The sequence below is a fragment of the Felis catus genome, chromosome B2, assembly GCF_018350175.1.
Source record: "Felis catus isolate Fca126 chromosome B2, F.catus_Fca126_mat1.0, whole genome shotgun sequence".
In the NCBI taxonomy this organism is placed as follows: domain Eukaryota; kingdom Metazoa; phylum Chordata; class Mammalia; order Carnivora; family Felidae; genus Felis; species Felis catus.
In genome coordinates this window covers 120,158,898-120,183,954 of record NC_058372.1, presented here as the reverse complement: position 1 = coordinate 120,183,954, position 25,057 = coordinate 120,158,898, and the positions used below count along the sequence as shown (strand labels likewise).

At 36.9% G+C, this 25,057-nt stretch overlaps 1 protein-coding gene across 19 annotated transcripts in view; it reads right to left on the bottom strand.

The window, feature by feature from the left end:
* The window catches only part of EYA4 (EYA transcriptional coactivator and phosphatase 4), a 315,525-nt gene that overhangs the window by 54,881 nt on the left and 235,587 nt on the right, over positions 1 to 25,057 (bottom strand). For 11 of the 19 annotated variants that reach the window (XM_006932029.5, XM_045058058.1, XM_045058066.1 and 8 more), the window contains 3 exons: positions 14,696 to 14,820; positions 13,238 to 13,306; positions 3,931 to 4,023 (listed from right to left, as the gene is read on the bottom strand). In XM_006932029.5, coding sequence (XP_006932091.1) covers positions 3,931 to 4,023; positions 13,238 to 13,306; positions 14,696 to 14,820 — 287 coding nt within the window. Of the gene's footprint in view, positions 1 to 3,930; positions 4,024 to 13,237; positions 13,307 to 14,695; positions 14,821 to 25,057 lie in introns of those variants that run through there. The other 8 variants (XM_045058067.1, XM_045058070.1, XM_045058069.1 and 5 more) reach the window with 5 other exon arrangements.

Here is a 25,057-nt window from a genome sequence, read left to right as displayed (position 1 = left end):
TTCAAGTAGTAGTTGGAATATGGATAGAAAGCGTGAGTGATAACGCACCACTTCTTAAGAAACACGTTTGCAAGGTACGGCAGCCATCATATTTACAAATATATTCTGAACTATCACAGAGAGTACGCTTTTGGGAAGAACGTCAAGGTGAATGTTGGGTCCTATTAACGTTTCGTCCCAAACTGGAATACAGTCAGAAGTTTGGAAGTTTCTCTTTCCTTTAACCATCTGCCTTGACTAAGACAGATGTATTGCAAATACATGGACTCCAAAGTGTTCAGGCAGGTCCCTCAGAGCCAATCCATACTGGGCAAGCACACAGAGTGTCTTTATTAGGCCATCTGCTGTTCATTCACTTTTCAAAAAGATTAAAGTAGTACACAAGGCAGCGCTGGAATTAGTTTAGTCTAATCAATCATGGTTATACTTCAAAGTACTATGTCCCTTCTAAGTTGTTCATAATAATACTGGAGCTAAACTCTTCGAATTGTAAAAGTGACAAATAGGTTTAGGTTGCTAACTATTTTATGAAACATGATCTATTTCCATATCCAAATGCTATTAAGTACCCTTGTGATCTGTCATTTCATAAACACGTAGGATTGAATATATTTAAAATGCTATTTGGCCTGTAAGCTCTGAGTATGGAAAGTATATTATAGTTTTCATAGCAATCGTGCAGGAAGTATGTTTTCAAAGATACTATGAATCATTTTGGAAAATCATTGAATATGACTAGAGGTGTGTTGTGTTCTACCAAGCAAACTTTAAGTGAACTAGCCATACGTATTTGAAAATAAACGGACCAATGAACTATTTTCTACTTATGTATTAACATAAAGGCATTAGCATTAGGCTGCCTTGTGTAGGATGTTAATGTGTTGATGTGTTAATGTCTCTTCATGTTTAAACCTTTGAAATCAATTTCATGAGAACAAGTTTGTTGTTGTTGTTGTTGTGTCGTTGTTGTTGTTTTACCACACCACTGGCACTAAATGTATATTACACAATAGCAATAGTGTTATTCCACAGAAAATCCAGTGTGATTAATTAGCTCACAATAGTGAACGCTCTGTTTGGCAAAAATAGAGTTAAATGAGGCATAACTCCATGTGTTTTTGTGTCTTATTTATAACACGGTGCTTTGGCACACTCAAGACTTTACAGTAATCAGTTCTTCTCAAGATTGTAAATCACAAGGCTTTTCCGAAGGGACATCAAATAATGAAAAGAACCATTCACCACAGCAGCTTTTATAAAATGAGCTGAAGAGCAAAATTATTGCAGGAAAAAACAAAACCTCCCATATATCTGAATGAATCTGAATATACAGGATGCTTCCTCCCTGGAATGAATGAATCTAGACAATCATGAAAATAATGTACCCATGCCAGTGTCAAGACTCAACCTTTGAAATGTCATGGTAATGTCTTTATATTCACTTTCTAAACAGAATGCAAAACCGTTGGCTCAGAAAACTGACACGTTCACATAAAGCTTGGAGAGCTGGTGCTTCTTAACTAAAATTGACATATGTATTCTAACTCATGGATCTGCAGATAACAAGAAACAACAAAATGTGGCTAAAGCGGGGTGAGATTATGCTGACCAAAGTAAAGTCCGTTTCTCCACAGGGCAGTCTCGTCTCCAGTAGGGTTTCTGGAGATACCGTGTACAGATTTGGGAGACTTTCCTTTTACTCCCCATTGTCATTTAATTAATTAAGAGACATTACCCAAAGCACTCGGCTCATTATACTTCATCATCGCTGCACATAAAAGTAAGGAACCTGCTTGTTTTCAAAATGTCCTGAGAATTAATTACAACAAATTTCTATACAATATTACCAGATTCTCAGAGGGTGATGCAAACAATTTTAAGGTGTTACCCTAATTACTGTGACACCTTAGATCAGTGACTCTCAATGGAGTGGCGGATGGGGAGGGAGGTAGAGGGGTAGGCAGGAATTTTGCCTGCCGGGGGACATTTAAAATGTCTGGAGACATTTTTGGTTGTCATACTGCCATTCTGGGATAGATGATAGGGGTGTTGCTGAACATCTAACAATGCAGATGACAGATCTTCCGCTAAAAAAAAAAAAAGTTAGCCAAATTTTTAATAGTACTGCTGTTGAGAATCCCTGACCTGGAACATTGTCCAAAAGAACCTCGTCCGTGGTGCTGGAAATATTCTGTATCTGAGCTGTTCAACGTGGTGGCCACTAAAAGGTCACATGCAGCTATTAAACGCTTGTAATGTGACTGGTGTGACGAGAGACACAATTTTTACTTTTAAAGCCAAATTTTCAATAATTTACACTTAAATAGCCACATATGGCCAGTGACGACTGGACAGCACAGCCCTGGATAATTCTTAAATGAAAACTGGCAAACTATTTGTAAAGATAATGTGACTGCATTTTAGACAGGATGACTGTTTACAGCACTTTTGTTTTCCAGTTTTGTATTTTCCAATGAGGTCTTCCAGAAGTCATGGCCAGACTGATCAGAACACTGTTCTGTACTCATTTATACAAGTGACCAGCTGGGAGGCCTGGACCGTCTGGCCTTAACCACTTTTAACTTATCTGTGTCTCTGTATTCTCGCCTATAAAACAGATCAGAGACCTCCATAATTCTTTCTGGAGCTACCATTGTACGATTTTGTCACTTAGCTTTCAATTAGCTGGTGGTATACTACTTAAGGATGTCAGCAATTAGTGATTCCGTTCCTTTCCCTAAAAATGTGTTCAGAAGCATTCGCTCTGCAAAAAGTTTACAAGGGATATGGTAGGTGAACAATAAAGAATGCTAGAGTAAGCTGGTACCTATCTATCTCCTGGGAGGCAAGTGAATTGCTAGAAGGGATACAGATTAGCACATGTGAGTTTCTATGCAGGCCGTATGAATTATTACCTCTCTCTGTCTGGGATACTAATATTTATATGAATACATGGTAACTGCCCCCGATCAGTGTGTGAACAAATGAACTGGGATCATCTGTATCTATAAAAATCAAATGCATGCTACAATGATGTTATACTCAAGGATATACCTCAACTCTTTTCACATAAAACCTTTGTATGTGAGAATACGGATAAAACATAAGACATCTTACAGTCGAATAACAGAGTCAAGATGTAATTACCACAGATACTCTTCTAGGTTTACTGTTCATCTTTGTGCTATTTAAGTTCCTCCTCAGGTTAAAAAAAAAAAATCCTTTCACCGGATCATAAATTAAACAAAATAGCGGAACTTAAAATCTTTAATGAAGTCAACTTAATGCGCGTCCTTTGGGCCCACCTGGGAGTTATCAGGTATTTATATTTAAAGGGATTGACGTTTAAAGACACGCTATTGTTCTCTTTGAAGCACTGAGTCAAAGTAGTGCTCTCAGGCTGGGTTCTAATGCAACCAGCATGTGTCTTCCTGCAGCCCATTAACCTTTAATACTTGTCACTCAGCTGCTTACACAGGAGGATTTTTTTAAACCCGGAGAGGAAACAAGGTTATTTAGAAGGAATCAAATGGATAGTTTTACATCTCGAATGTTGGGAGAGAAGGGGGTTTTTAATGCCATTTAAATGGACAAGTTAAGGGAACAAAGGCAACTATTACAACCTAATTATCAAATTAAACACTGTATAAAATAATTACAAAGGGAGCCCGCTCTGCCTGTTTCTAACAAGAAGGGCAGAGGGTTGTCTTGCTGGCCACTGAAAATCCAGCAACACGATTCCAGACAGAATTTTTAAAAAAATATACAGGGTTGCGACAGTAAGTTCTCAAGAAAGTAAGCCTCTTGCTAAGTTTGGAACAGTCCGCATTCTCAAAACTCCGCTTTGGTATTTATGCCGCGTGTTCGCTAGGAAGACCATGTGTATGTACCCCGATGTGTACGTAGCAACACATGAGCTTAAGGCTTTACCTGACCCAGTAAAAGTGTCAAGGGCTCCATCTCCAGAGGTGGTGGCCGCTTCACTGCTGTTCAAAGGCTCTGTTTTGACTGCAAGGAGAGACACTATGTAGAAGAATAAGTACATGTGAGTTTGAATTCTAAATTTTTATCAAAGACGCTGACTGTTCCACTAGTGGTTTTTCACGCTACCATGGGCATGCAAGAGAAAACTTGAGAGGTCGATGAGGAAAGTTTTGTTAATTTAGCTTCTAGAAAGTGGGCATGCATTTATAGAGGATTCAGTATGAGAGTCCTCTGCCTAAGCTAGTTCTCTCAGATCCGGCTTTTCAAGGCAGTCAACCTTGAACAGGCAACCGGCAGTACACTTATTTGCATGTGTAACTCACCTAGGCACACGCTGGGATTATAGTCACAAGACAGAAAAAGGGAATCACAGTCAGTCTTCAGCACATTTCATCCAAATCATAACAAAGAGATTTACTAGCTTATATTTTATTCTTCCCGAGGAGATATTAAAAAGAAGAAGAAGAAAAAAAAAAAGACTGATTGCCTGAGAGGACAATGGAGGTGAATGCAAATACAGAAACCATGGACCTGTTCCGGTGACGGGTGGAAAATGAGGCACTCAATAAATTTCTGCTCTAAAAAATACTAAAGAGTCCTAAGATGTTGGGCTTTTTATTTTAATGGTATAACAATTTTTATTGCATTACAGAGCTAAGCAGAGAGACAGAGATAATTTCTACAGCAGCAAGTACATCTTCTGAAAACCCTTTAACGTGTTATTTCTACTTTGAAGTGGTGTGTTTGGCCAAAATCTTCACTTGGGAATGATGTAGGCTGGCATTTATAATTGTCACTACTAGATGCAGTGAGTGGGGGAGGGGAGCCGTGAAAAAGCCTCCACCTGTTTTTGTCACACCATATTTTCCCTTCGTGGGCAACGCTCTGCTACATAGATCACAGCAGCAAGGGGATAAACTAAATGATTTTCTACTTAACACCTCTTAGCTTTCCTGGTCATAAATGGGATGATAAAGTGAAAGAAGTTAGAAGCAAGCAGAAAACTATAAAGAAGAAAACTGAAGACCCGCTAACCAAGAGCAAACGTGACCAAAAGAATAGTGGGGTCAGAGCGTCCCCATCAACCAAGCCAGTCAGCAAAGTTACTCTGTTAGAAAAGCAATTAACTGATGGAGAAACATGCAGTAACGATTATGCTCTCTTTTCACATGGACAGAATGGACCGGACCCTCCCTCAGTGAGCCCTGAGGTTAATTTAGCATCCATGATTTAATAATATCATGAAGATCTGATGAAAGATTCAGAGGAGAACTGCAAAGGTTGGAATGAAGAAGTAAAGAAATGTGGATTACTTATCCCAGCCAAAAGGAAGTGTAAGGTTGACCTATTTTTCAATAGCAACGATAATCTAAGAATTAGTGTCTAGTTACTCTTAGGATGATAAATAATGAACTGGTGGTTAATACTTTACAGTAGTGATTTGTGGAGCAGTCCATGTACATTGCACTTGACTACTAATTATATTTAACACAACAAAATTATTTACTACTACAAAATCATGTATCAATAGCTTGCTATGTGCTAGACCATTTACACGTAGCTAATCGCTAAAACAGCTCCCACCAATGTGAACCACTTTATCCATTTTCCACCACAGGAAGCTGCTGAAAGCGGCTCGAGAGCTTGCATATGTTCTACTGCAGGAGAGGAGGGAGCTAAGATCTGAACTCAGGTCTTTTTAGCTCTACATCCCCAATCTCTCCACCATAACCAGCTGCCTTCCTTTAGGCATGAAAATGGCATAATTGTTCCCAGCAGGGACTCTTTACAAAGGCTCGGAGAGTGATATAAGAACGGGGTTAGCCCCTAGACAGCATACTTAAGAAAACTACGTTGGGGCGCCTGTGTGGCTTATTCGGTGAAGCGTCTGACTTCGGCTCAGGTCAAGATCTCGCGGTTTGTGAGATTGAGCCCCACGTCGGGCTGTCGGCTGTCAGCACAGAGCTAGCTTCATACAGATTCTGTCTCCTTCTCTCTCTGTCCCTCCCCCACTCACATTTTCTCTCTCTCTCTCTCTCTCTCTCTCTCAAAAATAAACATTAAAAAAAAAAAGAAAGAACACTATGCTAAAAATGAAAACCGTGAGGCACACCTCAGTGGCTCAGTCGGTGAAGCATCTAACTCTTGATCTTGGCTCAGGTCACGATCTGACAGTTTGTGAGTCTGAGCCCCGCACAGGGCTCCGCACTGATGGTGTGGAGCCTGCTTAGGATTCTGTCTCTCCTTCTCCCCGCCCCTTCCCGGCTTGTGCGTGCTCCCTCCCTCTCCCTCTCCCAATAAGTAAATAAACTCTAAAAATTAAAAAAAAAATGAAAAATGAAAACTGCAAAATACGGGAATAGGCTACTAAAGTATGGTTTCCGTTTCTTTCTCACAAAATCTTATAAAAGACAATGAGCAGCCAGTTTGAAAGCAGATAAAAACAGCACACACTTCAAAGCTACTTAACCGTGCCAGGTGCTGTTGCTGTGCCTTACAGATATGAACTCATTTCCTTCTCATGACAATCATACGACGTAGATAATATGACCATCTTACTTCTTCCAGATAATGATACTGAAGTACACAGTAGCTAAATAATTTTCCTATAGTCACACAGCTAGTAAGAGCTAGAGTTCGATGGTTTCGGAATCCAGATTCTAAACCCTACTGCCTGACAGGAAGCACTAACTAATCGAGAATCCCTTTCATCTGTATGATGACCCACCCAGAGTGTGACCTAGATGGATGCAAAGCTCTCTCTGCGATGCAATGTCCACTTGTGACTTCTGACAAAAAAAAGCAGAGTCCGAAGCCTTCCTCAAAACTCATACAAGAAGACAGTCTCTCGAAACTTCCAAATTCTAATACTGGCTAATTTCCTAAATCTATAAATAATACTTGTAAAATAGATGGTATTACATATTTGTGAATAGAGGAGAAAGGAGCAGAACGTGAGCTGGGTCTATGAAAGTAGTCCAGGAGCCAGACACAGGGATTAGTTATGTTACTGTGGATCCCAACTTTGTATTGATAGTGATTATAATGTCCTCAATTTGAAAGTTTCAGATGGTCAAAGGAGAAGGAAGAAAAGGGAGACAAAGAGTTTGTGGTTGCATTCATTATAGTGGAAACATCTCTCATTAAAATTTTAAAGGTCTGCATTTAGTCAAAGACAGACAGAGAAGTTTCATTTTACTGGGAAAAGGCATCCGTAGAAAGTACATGAAGTAAAGCGTAAATGTCAAGGTATGTTCAGGGTACTAACATGCATGGGTTTTAAAGCAATCATTCAACAAATGGGTGTTAACATTTGGGGAAAAACTGCACATTAATGCTCATCTATTTTTCATATGCAGATAAGAACAAAGGGGAAAAGAGGGAACTTTAATTACGCTACCACAGAAAATAAAGTATTCTCAAGTTAAGTGGTGTCAACAAACATCTCTTGAGCTTCAAGTAAAATGCAGTTATTTTGGTTTGTTTTTTTTTAAAAAAAAACATCAAATAATGATCAATAATTTGCTTTTTCAGGGGCAGGAAACTTAAGAGAAGTGAAATGGATATTCCGTATATGATTCGTTGGTTAGAAAGATGTTAGGATATGAATGAGTATCTTAATATTTATAATAAAACAGGTAACTCTTTTAAAGAAAACACTACTTTAATTATAAAGTTTGAACACTGCAGGTCATTTTCAATAAAGGTCCAAATATATTTGAAGTGTATTCCATTTTTTGTCTTGCTTTTGTTTCTGCACTTGAAATTGATATACTATATACTTTTGTAGTGGCAGGCAAAATTTTTTTAGTTACATATGTGTAAGGCATTACTAGAAAGATAGCCATCAATGAAATATCTTACTGTTTTCTAAAACACACAAAATCCTCATTCCAAATGATTATCAGTGTATATTCAGTGTCATGTTCAAATGTATTTTTTTCTGACTGCGTTTCATTTTTCTCAAATTAACATAGAGGTTAAATAGGTCTTTGAACTTATCAGGACAATGTACACAATTATTACATGCTATAAAGTGGAAGCGACACTTAAAAAACATTTTTTTTTAACATTTATTTATTTTCAAGAGACAGAGACAGAGTGCAAGTGGGGGAGGGGCAGAGAGAGAGAGGGGGAGACACAGGATCCGAAGCAGGCTCCAGGCTCTGAGCTGTCAGCTCAACGCCCAATGCGGGGCTTGACCCCACCAACAGTGAGATCATGACCTGAGCTGAAGTTGGACGCTTAACCTACTGAGCCACCCAGGCGTCCCTGGGACAATCTTTTATAAGAGATAGACGTATTTTTCAACAAAATGAAATTTACAAATATTTTGATATCAAAAACAATGATCATATTTTACTGCCCTTAAGAGTATTGTGGTTTTTGCCCTTCTATATGTTCAAAATAAGTAATTTAGGATCCAGGATTAATCCAGTAGTTCAGGGTTTCTCTTACAATGCAATGAGAAACTATAGATAGCCCTTTGTACAGAACTTATGATTCAAGAAGTATTTGTATTGTCAGCACCCTGCTACTACTTATGCATTTACAATTTGGATGTTTTTCAGAGAGCATTGGAAACACTGGGGAAAAAAAAGAAAAAAGTCAAAATAATTTTAATATATTGATTTTAATATATTGGTATAATTGGCTTTTATTTTTTACCTTCAAAGATAACTGATATCTATGGATTAAATCAAGATTGTATGTGATTCTTGTCAGCTTTCAGCTATGGCTACACTGATTTCCTCTCTTCATGCCTCAACCTTCATCCAGACCCTCCTCTGCATATTTTTGAAGCACATTTAACCTTGCCTGTTCAGATTATCTTTGGAACTCAAGTACAACATGAATGTACATTAATTATTTGTGGAGAAAGTCTGCTTTATTGTAAAAATTCAAAGTTGGTGTTCATTAGTTGTAATAGCAGACTTCATTCTTGAAAGAGAAAGTAACGCAAGTAATTTACATTTTACATTCACTTCCAAAACCTGCCTTTAAACTGGTGTATGCTTAAAAGACATCTATACGTTAGCTCAAAATATCCTCCTTTCTGAACCACAAAATCACCCACAGCTCCTTCTGACAGCACAGGTTCTAAAAAGAATTTCAGGCAGAGTGAGATCAGGAAGGTACAATTTATAACACTACAGGGGAGCACACAGTATCGCCTACCAGTTTTAATAATTAGTGCAGCCTATGATTTATGTTCATCTATATCAATATATTCACCTTAAAATCTATGAGCTCTAAGCGCCTTTCATTCCTAAATATCCAGAAAGTGTTTAATTTTGTCAAACAATTTGACAAAGCAATGTATGGCTTTCGTTCCAAAAAAGAAAATCTAAAAAGAGTAGAGCCATGATGGTAGATGGCTCTATTGCACGAACACAGAACATCCAGAAACAAATCCCTTGCATGAGTCAATCACCTATATATTTAAAATTCTGGAAGATTCTTTCCTATGACATGTAGGTTTTCAAATACAGAAAATGCTATAAACCTGATCAGAATGTCCAATTTTGGTTCCCCCAAACCTTCTCTTTAAAGTAGCTTCTTAATCTCCATGTATAATCAAATATTCCCTCCCTGTGCTATGTACCCACCTTGAACACATTATGCACTCATTATTTTCTTGTCTGTTTCCTTCTGCTAGACTTTTGGTCCCTTGCTGGACAATATCATATTCTATAGGTCACTGGGTTCCCATTTCCTAGCACAGAACCTGGCATATAACAGGAACTTGATACGTTTTAATTGAGAAAGTGAAAATCCACTTTTTGATCCTACCCTAAGCAATCCCAACAGACATAAGTGTTTTTGTAAAGTATAGCTAATCACGAATCTTGAAACACTAAGCAAATTAAAATCTTACCTATACCTGGAAGTACCTTTTCATATGACTGGCATGCATTTACATGCCTAAATATGCATATAACGAAGTATATAGAGAATACGTATAGCCCTGTATCAGGAGTGGGCAAACTTCATCCGACGTGCCAAATCTTCCCTATGGCCTGTTTCTGTGTAGTCTGTGCACTAAGAATGGCTTTTACATTTTTTAACAGTTGAAGAGTATCAAAAGAAGAATATTTGTGACCTGTGAAAATTTTTTTGAATTCAAATTTCAGTATTCATAGATTAAGTTGTGTTTGAATACAGCCAAGGCCTTTCATTGATGCATTGTCTATGGCTGTTTTTGTGCAACAATAGCTTGCAAGCTTGAAATATTCACTATCTGACCTTTTACAGAAAAAGTGTGTTGACCACTGGTCTGTATGCTAGGGTATGAGCGCATTTATTACACTTCTACTGACAGTTCTACATTTTAACAATTTTATAAGCAACAGAAGTTTGAAAGGAAAATTAGTTTCCGGTATCAGTCTGCAGATGTAATTATATAATTAAGACTATGGTGTTGAAGCATTTTAAATCACTTCAAGAATAATGTAATATATTTAAATTTTTTTTAATGTTTATTTATTGTTGAGAGGGACAAAGACAGAATGCGAGTGGGTTAGGGGCAGAGAGAGAGGGAGACACAGAATCCGAATCAAGCTCCGCGCTGTCGGCACAGAGGCCAATGTGGGGCTCGAACTCACAAGCTGTGAGATCATGACTGGAGTCGAAGTCGGTGGCTCAACCGACTGAGCCACCCGGGCGCTCCTAATGTAATACATTTAAAGAGTACCAATGTAGTATGGTAGGATATTAAGGTGACACTATGAACTTATTCATATTAGTAAAAACTATACAATTAAAATCTTTTTGAAAATCTCAAAGTTAATGGAAGGATTTTGAAAAGCCACGAACTTAGCTTTTGCTTTTTCCTTTCATTATAATTTTATAGTGATCCAATTCCAACAAAAAACTCCAAGATTACTGTCAATGGAAGAGATTATACACCAAATCCTTGTCTGTTATAGACACCCAACACACACCCATACAATAAGTACTCCAACGTGATTAAAATCCATAAATTCACAAATTTCATCTCAATCTGCCACTAGGACTGTATCATTAATAATCAAAGTACACCTAATATTTTACTACTAAAAGTTTATCTTCTTTGGCCGGTTTACACATCCTAAATGCAGAAGAATTTATTACGTGACAAAGCAACTGGAGAGTCTTTTAACACGATGCATGTTTTCAACTTCCTTAAAAACTGTTGCCTAGTTATAATTGAATTATTAATTAAAGAAAGGGAAATATACTCATGTTTATTGGCAAACAATTTGTATATGCTATCTAATTAAAAACAAAAGCTTTCCCAAGGAAATATTATCATCCTCCTTTTTAGAAAGAGATTGAAACTTGGAGAGGTTAAGTAACTTGTTCAAGGTGACACAGCTAGTAAGTGTGCTCCTCCTCTTGGCACGGAAGTCCTTGTTTTTTTACACGGCCACATGAATCTTAACGTTAACACTAAGAACTTGGAAAATCTGATGCTTAACACTTAGAAAAATGTTTCTGGTTGAGACTAGATCTAAATCACTAAACACTGATTGTACGCATTCACTATGGCAAAGCTGTCCGTGTTACATGAATATTTTAGAGCAGAACAGCCGTGAGCTAAAAAAAAGTGTTTTCAACACGCTGTTTTAAAAAAACACATCAAAACTAGAATATTTTATGATTTGACAATTATGAAATTTAAATACTGGGACCCATAAATAAGGTTTTATTGGAACCTAATGAATCTCATTAATTTATTTATGCATTGCCCATGGCTGCTTTTTGAGTTATGATGGCAGAGCTGAGTAGTTGAAACAAACACAGTATGTTCTATAAAGGCTAAAATATTTGCTATCTGGCTCTTTACAGAAAGAGACCCCTGAGTTACAATTAAGAGAAACTAAATTCTTCAACATATTTTTAAGTATAAAAAGTATATTTTGGGGCACCTGGGTGGCTAAAATGGGTAAGCGTCTAACTCAAACTCTGTGAGTTCGAGCCCCACATCAGGCTCTGTGCTGACAGCTGGGAGCCTGGAGCCTGCTTTGGATTCTGTGTCTCCCTCTCTCTCTGCCCCTCCCCCACTCATGCGCGCTCGCGAGCGCGCTCTCTCTCTCTCTCTCACAAAAATAAACGTTAAAAATTTTTTAAGAAAGTATATTTTAAGTGTGGAATCGAAAAAAAAATTCAAGCCAGAACTCTAAAGATATAAGTAATGGGCATAACGGAGTATTCTTCATTCACTGGTCATATATTTTGATTTAATCAGAGACACAGCAAGGTCCAGCCAAACTGCCTATCCTAACTTCTTTCTTGTAATGCACATTTCCAATAGGTAGGGAGGTTTTCTTTTTAATCTTAATATTGGATGATTCCATGTTAGTGTTATAGTTTTGCTTTTAGTTTTTAATTTTGTTAGTGTATTAACTTTTGATTTAGAGAGTGTTTAGACTTTTATATGTTTTATGTATATGAAGTAAGTATCTTTAGTTCAATGTATTGTAAGAGTTAATATTAATTTATAATTTTAAATGTACAGCTTTCATCACTGATAATTCTTTAAATGGTGGAATTAAAAAATTTTTTTTTTAATGTTTATTTTTGAAAGAGACAGAGACAGAATACGAGTGAGTTAGGGGCAGACAGAGAGAGGGAGACACAGAAGCAGAAGGAGGCTCCAGGCTCTGAGCTGTCAGCACAGAGCCCGACTCAGGGCTCGAACTCGCGAGCTGTGAGATCATGACCTGAGCCAAAGTCGGACCCTCAACCGACTCAGCCACCCAGGCACCCCTAAATGGTGGAATTTTAAATGTTTATGTTACTTTAGGTATTTTAATAGGAACATTTATTGAAGTCCATAAAATGGCAACTATCTTTTTGCCACGTTCAGAATTTAAATAAAGACAGTCTGTAGGTTATGGCGATGACTGAGGTTGTGTACATGCACAATATGCTTCACCTGCTCTTATTGATAGGAGTGCTGTGCTGAATTACCCACTTAATCGAACGATATGCAGTTAGAAAAACAACAGATGCATCTGTTTGTACATTACAAAAAATGTCAGAGAAGAAGGCTACTGATCTAAGGAATCTACTATTAGAATACTAGCTGGTAAGAAAAAAAACATAGTCAACTTATCCATAAACAACAAAAAGTCACGTTTATCTCTCCTTTTTCTTTACAAGTACTGAACACAGAAAAGGAAGTGCAGACAGAAATAGCGACAGAAAGCACACCAGAAGGGCAACACCACACACCCAAACACATGCAGTGTACCATCATCTCTCATACTTGTTGCAGAAGAGGGGGTGTTGCAACTCAGCAACCAGTCTGCAGTGTTTAAAACAGTCATGTTGTCCCCTGAGAACAGGAACAGCGTAAGGGTTCATTGTCTGAATGCCTGCCCTGCGTACATGAATAGTCTTCAAAGCTTGCACTGTTTCCTGACCTTTTAGCCCAAATTATACCTGCACTGTATGACTTTTACATTTTATTTTATCAGGTCTGTTTTAGTTCGGTTAAATATATATGCCTGACGATTAGTGAATTCCCAAGGTTTGATTCCAGACTTTTAAAAAATCTTATTATACGTACACAAGTTAAGGTTTAAGTACAAATGTTCTTGCACCAGGAATCATCACTGAACAATCTTACAAATTTGCAATCCTCCAATTAATAAGCTAAGAGTATAGATGCATGTTTAGAGACAAATAAACATTATCAACAAGGAAAATGTTAATCTACAGAGGGTTTGGTGTAAAACATCATTAAGTACAGGCGAGTTGCAATGCACACAACTTCACAAAAAATTTTTAGCTTGCACAGCTATTTTAAAATAAATGGGAAGAGGTGTACCAGTTTCACAAATACTTACTGAAAATTTAAAAGAAAATATGATGTGGCAAATGTTGTTATCTAATAATATGATTAGTTTATATTTTAAAACAAATTTCATATAATTTTTCTCCTATTGACTAAAACAGATATATAAAACTTAAAAACGATGGTGAATAATTTAAGAAGTAGCTTACACATAATATGTGTGTATATATGTCATCTCTGTATATTCTGATGCAAAAATTAGACCAAATTTTATGATGGCTAAATGCATTCTATAAAATCAGTAGGACAGAATATTTGAAATGACTATTGTTACCATATGCTTCGCCATAATTATAGGTTAATCAAATGAGAAAATATATGAAAAATTTTTATCCTCATTTTAAATACATTAGGTATTACTCTCTTTGAAAAGAAAATGCAGCAGGCATATTTTCCTATTCTCAAACCACTTTTAAGAAAAAGGTTTTTAAGAAAGAATTGGGGTAGCCTTTCCCCTACAATTCGAAATTAAACCAAAAACTAGTGTAATTAGTATAATTTCTCTTCTCTTCTCTTCTTTTCTCTTCTCTCTCTCTCAAGATCAGAGTGCAAATCTTTTCGGTCACATTTTCTGTATTTTTTTTGAATACCGACAAGGGCAAATACAAAAAGGAAGCTTTGTTAAAAGCCCTTAAAATGTTATTCAGGGCTATTTATTCTTTCTGAAAATTTCCAGCTACCGAGGAGATGTAAAAGTTTCAATAAAATCAACAGCATGATCAATAACCTATTAGCCATATATATTCCTTGGATATAATACTGGCTAGGTTATTGCTAATAAGGTTACTTATTAGCATATCCCTCACATGTGGAATAATAGCGAACACTGAAACGTCATTCCGGGTTTCTTCAGGGCGGTACACTTACCTCCTGTCCCATTTGTGGTGACCGATGTGCTGCTGAGATTAGCCTTCTCCAGTTTGGAGCTACCAGGAGTATCACCACTTCCGACAAGAGGATGAGGACTTGCTAGGTCCTGCATTTCCATAGACCTGTGAAAGCAGGAAGCAACAGAGAGAAAGCAGAAATCTTAGCAATAATTTCTTAATAAACTATATATATCATTCCACCGAGCACACATGAAATCTCATAGTAAGAATTGAAACCGATAGCTAAGACTTCTTTGCTAACCAGGTGAACATTGTCATGTTCCATCAACAATTAATAAATAAATAAAACTTCCACGGTAATGGGCCTCGTAATTAGTTTATTTGTAATCTTACTCTTGTATATAATGAAGTACAGAAGATAGCAGATTCTGTCATCTTAGCTGTTTGAGTTGATACAGATTATCCTTCCTCCTACACTAATCATCTTCGTTATAAACATGTAGAAATGTTGAAAATATGTGACTCCTAAAATTTGATGTCCCCAGGCACCAGTGAAATAAAGTATAAACTCAAAGCCAGAGCAGAAACTTCTGGCTGACTTTGTAGACCCAGAGCTTAAAACTGAGCCTAAGGACTGAGGGTTAGAGTTGTTACAACTTTAGTATCTATTCAGGAATAGAAGACTTGACTTAACTTCTGTTTCAGGGAATGTGTTGGAATTGAGCAGAGACTCTTGAAAGGCTAACCCTCTTTGGAAACAGAAACTCAAGAGCAGAATTTCACAGTGGTCCAAAAGAAGCCACACATGCATCAATGAAAGAAGGGAAACACAAGAGATAAACCAAAATTGAGAGAATTTATAACCAACATGCAACCCTACACAAAATACTGAAGACCTTCAGCTGAAAGTAAGGATACCAGATAAAAACTCAGATCTACAGGGAGGAATGAAGAGTGGTTGAAATGTAAATATATAGGTAAATGCAAAGATTATCCTTTGTTTTTCTTTTAATTCATGAAAGACAGCCAACTGAAACAAAAAACACCTATAACATTGTATTATGCGATTTATAATATGGTATAAGAGTAAAATATGTGTCAATAGCACAAAGGATAGTGGGGCAAAATGATATTCTTTTAAGGTTCTTTCATTTGGCATAAGATGTTTAGGATACACCAAGTAATCCCAATATTAAATATTAATAAGAAAAATACTAACAGGTATAACAAAAAGTCAATGGAATAATTAAAATAAAACATTTAAAAATTTGATTAACCTCAAAGACCAGGAAAAGAGAAAGGAAAAAATAACATATGTGAAAAATAGAAAACACACAGCAAGATAGCATACTCACGCCTAACCAGATCAATGATTACACCAAATATCAATGGACTAAATGCTCCAATGAAGAGCCAAAGATTGTCAGGTTGGAATAAACAGACACAGGACAACTATTACGGGTCTACCGGAAAAGTACTTTAAATACAGGTACACTGTGATACTATGGTGTACTGCTCAGAATTCATTCCTACAGCTGCTGGGAGTGTTACCAACTGTTAGTTCTCAACTAAATTCCTTTCCAAGATTTGATCTCAACCAGAGTCATTTTGCCCCAAATCACACTCTTTCCTTTAGCCTTCATCTACTGACTGGTCATGAAGGGGTATAAAGATACTTCCCATACCCTGAAGGTCACTCAAGTCTAGAGCCACCATAAGATCAGTTGAGACCTTTGTTGCAACTACACTGAAGTTCAAAGTCTCTCAGTCTAATCATGTTTCCTTTACCCCTCAAATGTATTACTACTGAAAGCACAACCCAATAAACTCCTGGCACATAAATCTCCATGTTAGAGTCTGTTCCCTGGGAACCTGAACCATGATAAGGCACAACTAGGTTCAGGGTCAAGGACAGAAAACAATATAACATGTAAATAATAAACATTAGATAAATGTTTGGGCTACTATAATATCACACAAAACGGCCCTCCAAATGAACAGTATTGGCAGATACAAAGAGATAATTAAGAAAATGAAATAAATGATAAATCCTTTAGGATATAATAATCCTAGATGTGCATACCTACTAGCCAAGCCTCAAAACATACAAAGCAAAAACTAACAGTGTCAAAGGAAGAAACTGATCAGTCCATGATCATATTTGGAGCTTTAATAACTTTCTCTCCACAGTAACCAACTGCAAAAGTAGACATTATCATCAACATGCCATAACTGACTTACTGATATAGTACACTAACACCCAATAATTATAAAAATACATATTATTTTCAAGTGCACATAGAATGTCCATTGAAAGGACTATAAGGTAGGTATAATAAAATAAGCATCATTATATTTTAAATTAAACCTTATAGAGAATAGTATCTGGCCACAATGAATTAAATTAGAAAATAATAGTAAAATACATGAAATAACCATTAATATTTGAAAATTAAACCCCACACTTCTAAGTAACCTATGAGTCAAAGAAGAAATCACAAATAAATGTAGAAACAAATGTAGAAAATACTCAGGACAAAATAACAATGAAAACACATCAAATCACCCCACATGCAGTCAACTGATCTGGAGTAAAGACAGTTTCTCTAATAAATGGAGCTGGAAAAACTAGACACACACACACACACACACACACACACACACACACACACAAACTAGACACAGACCCTACACTATACTCTTCACAAAAATTAATTCAAAATTGATCACAGACCTAGATAGAAAATGCAAACCTATAAAACTCCTAGAAGATAACATAAGAGAAAACTAGATGACTTTGGGAATGACTTTGAGTTTTGAAAACACCACCAAAGACAGAATCCATGAAAAAAAAATAATGATAAGCTGGGTTTATTAAAATTAAAAACTTCTCTTCAAAAGTCAATGTCAAGAGAATTCAAGTTGGAGCAGAGGGTATATGGGAAATCTCTGTACCATCCTCTCAACTGTGCTGTGGAACTTTAGCTGAAGAAAAAATAGTCTTTAAAACAAAAAAAGGCAACATCAAATCACTTGTGAAATGCAAATAAAGCAGTAGTTAATGAGAAATTTATAACTTTATATGATTATATTAGAAAAGGAAAAGGGTTTAAAATCTGTGATCTAAGTTTCTACACTAATAAATTAGTGAAAGAAAAGCAAATTAAACCCAAAGTAAATAAAAGGAAGGAAACAATAAAGAGCATAAATAATTAAACTAGAAAATCTATGTATAATGAAGACAATTTACAAATCCAGAAGATGACTGTTAGAGATACTAAAATATTATAAAGGATAATGAAGACATATTATGAACACTGTGTCAAAGCATTCACCACTTTTGATAAAATCAGTGAAATTCTTAAAAGACACAACCTATAAACTTTACCCAATAAAAATTACAAAATGCAAATAGTCCTCTATCAGTTAAAGAAATTGAATTCATAATTAAACATTTCCCCTTCCCCCCCAAAACCCCAAAACAACAAACAAAAACAACTCTAGGGCCATATAGTTTTCTTAGTGAATTCTAGTAAATATTTAAGGAAAAGTTCAGTCTGTTATAAATTCTTGAAAAAAAAACACAGGAGGGAACACATTTCACTCAATTGTATGAGAAAAGGATTACCCTCATTTAAAACTTGACAAAAACAATTTTGAAAAAAAAATACGGATCTCTATTTTTCATGAACATAGATAAAAATAATTAACAAAATATTATCAAGTGAAATGTAGCAATAAAATGATTAATATATCATAACCAAGTGGGTTTTATCCAAGAATGAAAAGTTTATTTAAAATTTGAAAATTGGGGTGCCTGGGTGGGTTAAGCATCTGACTCTTGATTTCAGCTCAGTTCATGATCTCCCAGTTTGTGAGGTCAAGCCCTGCACTGGGCTCTGTGCTGGCAGTGTGGAGCCTGCTTGGAATTCTCTCTCTCCCTCTCTTTCTGTCCCTCCCCTCTCTCTCTCTCATGTTAACAAATAAACTTAAAAAAAAACATTTGGAAATCAAATAATGCAATTCAATATAGTAACAGAGTATTATTTCAAGTACAAAAAAAGCATTTGACAATATTCATCATCCATTCATGATACAAACTCTCAGCAAACTAAAAGTATTTTCCTCACATCTGATAAAGACCATTCTTGAAAAATCTATCATATTTAATGAAAAAATATTGAATTTTTTCTCCTAAAGATCAGAATCAAGGCAGGGATAGCTAGCTGTTTTTCCCATTTCAACACATTTGCCTGCTAATATTAGCTAGTACAAGAGGACAAAAATAAATAAATAAAAGAGGTAAAGTTTTGAAAGAGAGAAAAAATACTGTTAATTCACAGATAACATTATTAGTTATGTAGAAAACACTGAGAAATCTATAAAAACAAAACAAAACACACTAGAATAGATGAGTGCATTTACCAAATTACAGGTACAACGTCTTGCCAGTACTAGATTGAAACATGAACCAAAATATCTGAAACTTCAGTCAATGCTGCTCCAGTTCAAATATTGAAATATCAAAATGATAGTTATTCAGAAGACTGGAAGTTCGAATGATGGTTGTTCAAGAGATTGGAAGTTCCCCTCCTGCTCAACTCAACTCTTAAGGGGAAAGTGAATGCTCAAACCCTCACCTTAACCGTCAGCCAGAGACAAGGACTTACTTAGACTACTTGAGAAATAAACACAACAAAACAAATACTATGCTTCAGTCTCTACTGAGTTTTTGTATATAATGTTCAAAATGCCATAAATATTTTTAAAGCTTATTTATTTATTTTGAGAAAGAAAAAGAGCATAAGCAGGAGAAGGACACAGAGAGAGGGAGAGAGAGAATCCCAAACAGGGATAATATTTTGAGTCATAACCAGAAGTAGGAAAATGTGAACCCTAGTGAAGAGAAAACATAGTAAACAGAAGCAGGTCTGTTTATGACCCAGGTTTTAGAATTAGCAGATAAGGATTTAAAAATTATTCTAAATATATAAAATAATTTACAGGAAAAGATATATACCCACACAAGGTATATACATATAAATAAATATGTTACATACATATATATACACACACATATATATACATGTGTGCCATATATATTTATATATACATATAATACATTTATATATATAATCTGTACATATTTATATATATCTCAGATTTATGTACATTAATATGTATATGCAATATACATATATATATATTGCATATAGAAAAGAAATGGAAATTAAAAAAATGAAAATTCTAGAACAAAAATTATAATATATTAAATAAAAATATTCTTTGGATGAATTTAACAGCAGATTAGACACTGCAAAAGAAAGAATCAGTAAACCTGAAGCTGGGCCATTAGAAATTACTTAAATTAGAGCAGCATGACAAAAATTGGGGCAGACTAATTAAACTGAGTATAAGTAACTTGTGTAATATTATCGGGAAGCAAGAAAGAGAATGAAACAGAACAATACTGACGAAAGTAATGGCCAAAATTTCTCCAAATTCGATGAAACACCAACCCACAGATCCTTGAAATACAATGAACAACAAATGAGCCAAAGGAAAAGAAAACCATACTTAGGCACATTACAGTCAAATTCTGAAAAAAGCATAAATAGAAAGCTTATAGCAGACATTAAAAAAAAGACACACAGAAGGAAATAGTAGTATTCCCAAAAAACTATTATCGATAACACATTCCTAGTAATAGGCTTAATTATTATAAATAATGAATGTTCATGACTTGATCATCTCCTACTGGACCCACTCAATGTATTTTTAATGTAAGTGACCAAAATATTAATGATTGCTTATTCTATGCAAAGCACGGTCACAGCTGTTAGGATTGCTGACTGAAGAAAACACGGTCCTACCTTCCAGGGGTTTATGATCCAAACGGGAAGGCAGATCTTGTGCAAAGAAAATTAAAGTACATGAAATGTCCACGGAGTGGAATAGACAGAAATCAGTAATGAACTTAAGAGTATGGGAAATCTCAGAAACTAGTAGCTGGGTTTTGATGATTTCAAAGGGATTCTGGGGGAAGCATCTGGTCAGTGCTACTGCTGAAGCTGCAAGGCAGCCTAGGGGTTCATAGCCAATTTAGACCGCATGCAAGATGGAGAAACAAGGAAAATTAATCAGGAATGAAGGTTGGAGCATACACTGAAGAGAGGAGGAAAACTATGCTGTTTCTGCAAAACAAAAGTGGTCTTGGTATTTTATATTCCAGTTTCCAGGAAACCAAAGTGCAATTATCTGAATCTTTACAATAAGTTCTCTTTGCTTGAATCACTTTAGTGGGCTGAGATTTCTTAAAATTAAAATAGCCGTTCGAGAATAGACGTGCATTACTACCACACACTATATAGCAAGATGATTTCTGTGCTTCCTACTGCATGTTCTGTAATCAATTTAATTCTGAAATGTCAGTTTCTGTTTAAATCTGCTTTGTGTAAAACGGAATATACAAAATATAAAATTTACCATAGACTTTAACAGCAGAAAATGATTAATGGTACCATTTTTGCTGAGTACCTATGGTATGATGCATCCTATGCCTGGAATTTCTTATATATTCTCTCTTTTGGTCTTTACAATAACACACTGATATGCATATTACTTTCCACAGCTTATAGGTGAAGCAATTGAGGCTTAAAGAGGATACATGGCCTGCCCAAGACCATGTAGGTAGAGAGTGGCAGCACTAGAATTCGAACTTGTGTCTATCTGATGGCAAAGCCCAGGTTCTTTCTGTCGCATACTGTATGTTTCCCGTTTTTCAAAGTGACTTTAATTTTTTCACACTGTGAAACCACAATCAGGAATGTATAACCCTGTAATAAAACATCCTGAATGGTTTTCAAAAATTACTGAGGTCAATACAAGCATCAACTCTGCCAAATCTATACTTGTTACTACCATCTTTAAAGATGACCCTTTCCCCCTCCTCCCGCCCCCAAGATGTCTGTTTCAACCCTTTTTTTAGTGGCCCTTATGTCATAAGGCCATGTGAATACTAGCATCAATCTGGACAATTTAAAAAAAAAAATGAATTTATCCACAAACACAAAAACTCATTTAAAAAATAAAGAATTGCAGGTCACATTCAACTAGTGTCATGGTCCTTTTCTGAAATTCTTCTGTAGCATAAATGGAATTTGTTTCTAACCGACTGAAATATCCTCCTGAAACCCGATGGAGTAAGCTTTATATTTGTGTATTTTAGAGTCTACTCTAACTCAGAAGCCATAATTCCTTCTGCACAGATCCTGGTAATGTGGTACAGCCTGTGTATCTATAGGCTGAGATTCCATCAATCCTTCATGACCCAAGAAATGTGAAAAAGCATCCAATACTTTCAAGGACACTCACTATCATACCAGCTTATTTTCTTTGCATAAAGTGGACGATATGTGTGCCCAGCTATATGTCTCACGCTGTTAATCTTCCTTGTAACCACCATGAATTTAAGGAAAGAGTTCAAGCATTTGCTTTGCTTATCACTTCCTTTCCTAATATAAACCTTAATTCCCCTTAGCTGCAAAGTAGGAGTAACAACATCAGCTTCCACTTAAATAATGTGCATCTTAGCTCCATTAGGACAGGGATTATTTTCTATCTTATTCATTGTTTTTTTTTCTCTACACTTAGAATTGTGCAGGCTACTTAGTGAGTGCTAATGAGTGAATAATAAGATAGGAATAGGAAAAATGTAGATGAAGTGGTCTGAGTCACTTGGAGTCAAATGTAGTCTAGTTCAGAAAACACTGTTTGAACATCTGCTATGTGCTAGAGACAGTTCTAAGAATACATAAAGTGTCTTCAGAGAACTTGCAGGCCAGTGGAAAGCAAGGGAAGAGGTGGAGGGAAACAAGGATCAGCTCTCTGATGTGAATGTGTGTGGAAGCTTTCATATCTGTATGTATAGTGTTAGATCTCCCAAACAAGTAAGAAACTGTGTGTGTGTGTGTGTGTGTGTGTGTGTGTGTGTGTGTACTCATGTGTTAGGGGGAAGGGGGAGAAAGATGCTGTGCATGGGTAAAGAAAGCCACTGTGGAAGAAAAAAATAAGATACAGCGACGCAGTCAACTTAGATCAGATGAAAGTCACGGCATGTCACTACTGAGTACCAGCTCCCACATTCTGAAGAAAGCTCACCAGGTAACAATGCCAGGCCATCTTAAACCAACACGTTTCAGATTAGAATCCAAGAAACCCTTGTCATAGCTGCAAAGCTACGCCAGTTTCTCCTCTGGCAGTAGATTGGGAGGTGGGGATCCTCTCCAGTGGATGTAGATCCATTATGTAATTGATCAGGTGAACAGACAGCCCTGGAAGGAGGCCATCATGAACCCATTTTCCCAGACATGGTCAGAACTGGGTCCCACTATACAGAAGAGGAAATGTAGGTCAAAGAAGACCCCTAGAAACAAGTATCAAGAAAATGGTCCATGCATAATGGGAGCTGCTCTTGCACTTTGCCAGTGACCTCATGCCTGTCCCTGAGGCCAGCATGAATGCTTGCAGCACATGTGACCTGTCTGCCAGGGTGACCTCAGGCCCTGGAGTAAAAGCAAATAAAGCCATGAACACACTGTTCTCTGGACACTTTTACAGTCTTTCCTTTCCAGGGCTTGTAGCTCTACCCTTGAGATCTGCAACTCTGGCCCTTTCTTCACTATGATCCTAACAAATTATCCCGATAAAACATGGTTTCCCCACCAAAGAAATGTGAGTAAATATTTTTTAAAAACAGAGGCGTATCTCTAAATTTAGGCTTTTAAAGCCCTCCCTCCCACTTAACCTGTAAACAAAGAAAAAAAGTCTAATGAATTTTCCAAGCACTGTTTGAATGGTACAGGACTCACGTTTCTGTTAGATCAGTTACAAACCATGGTTAATGAAGCAGGAAATTATTTCCCTTTAGTAAGAAGGAAAGCTGAAGGCCACAATTAAAACAGCTAATGCCATCAATTATACCAGAATACATGGACTCTTTTTCTGAGAAAAACTCTACCAGTAGGGATCAAACTGGAGGAATGAATGAGGGTTTTTCAACACTAGAAAGCTGAATTAAAAAAAATTTTTTTCAACGTTTATTTATTTTTGGGACAGAGAGAGACAGAGCATGAACGGGCGAGGGGCAGAGAGAGAGGGAGACACAGAATCGGAAACAGGCTCCAGGCTCTGAGCCATCAGCCCAGAGCCCGACGCGGGGCTCGAACTCACGGACCACGAGATCGTGACCTGAGCTGAAGTCGGACGCTTAACCGACTGCGCCACCCAGGCGCCCCAAGAAAGCTGAATTAAAAAGAGCAAAGCATTAACATAATATATTAAATAAAGATGACAGAATTTCAGGCTCTGAAGGGACATTCAATGTCCTCAAATGCAAAAATACCATTTTACGGGGTGCCTGGGTGGCTCGGTCGGTTGTGCCTCCGACTTCAGCTAAGGTCATGATCTCAAGGTTTGTGAGTTTAAGCCCCACCTCAGGCTCTGTGCTGTCAGTGTGGAGCCTGCTTTGGGTCCTCGGCCCCCCTCTCTCTTTCTGCACCTCCCCTCCCCTGCTTGTGCTCTTCTTCTCTCAAAAATAAATAAAGACACTTAAAAAAAGAAAAAACAATACCATTTTGTGCTTGAGGCTGTGAAGGCAGCGTTAAGAGCCTACACGGTAGACTCAGGCTTGGGTTTTAACATCTGCCTCTACCATTACCAGTCACCGAAACTTAGGCTCAAAAATGGAGATAATAATATCCACTAGAGGGCTACTGCATGAATTAAATAAGATCTCTCCCCCCACCCCCACTCCCCACACACACACCAACACACACACACACAGCATGGACTTTGGCATACAGATCTTAATAAATGTTAGCTATGACTACAATCATTTCCACAACACCGTCAATAAATGCTTGATTTGTCTGTTTGCAAACCTGTGTTAACAAGAAAACGGTTTCCTTAAGAGGCAGCCCATTTCATTTTCAGATCAATCTTACTATTAGGAAGATTCCCATATACAGTTTCCGCGGGACTTTGGTTTTACAAGAAATTTAGCCCACTGACATGGGTCAAGTCTAAACCTTCTTTCCCGCATCCGCCCTTCAAACATCAGAGAGGGCTGTCCTGACCTAGAGCCTTTATAGGTACAAAGTGTAGATACAAAATACAAAACATTACAACTCTCTCTATGCATGCATCAGCACAGCCTGAAGAGTACATTAGCCAGCAGGCACTTTGTGGTACTAACACATGCTGAAAGTCAGCTAACCAAACCCGTACGTCTTTGTCCCATGTTAGGATTTACAGTCCTGTTTTCTCTCAGTCACTACACACGGAGTTGGCACTGGACCTCAAGTAAACAGCTTCTCGTGCGTTCCTCCTGATGCCATCC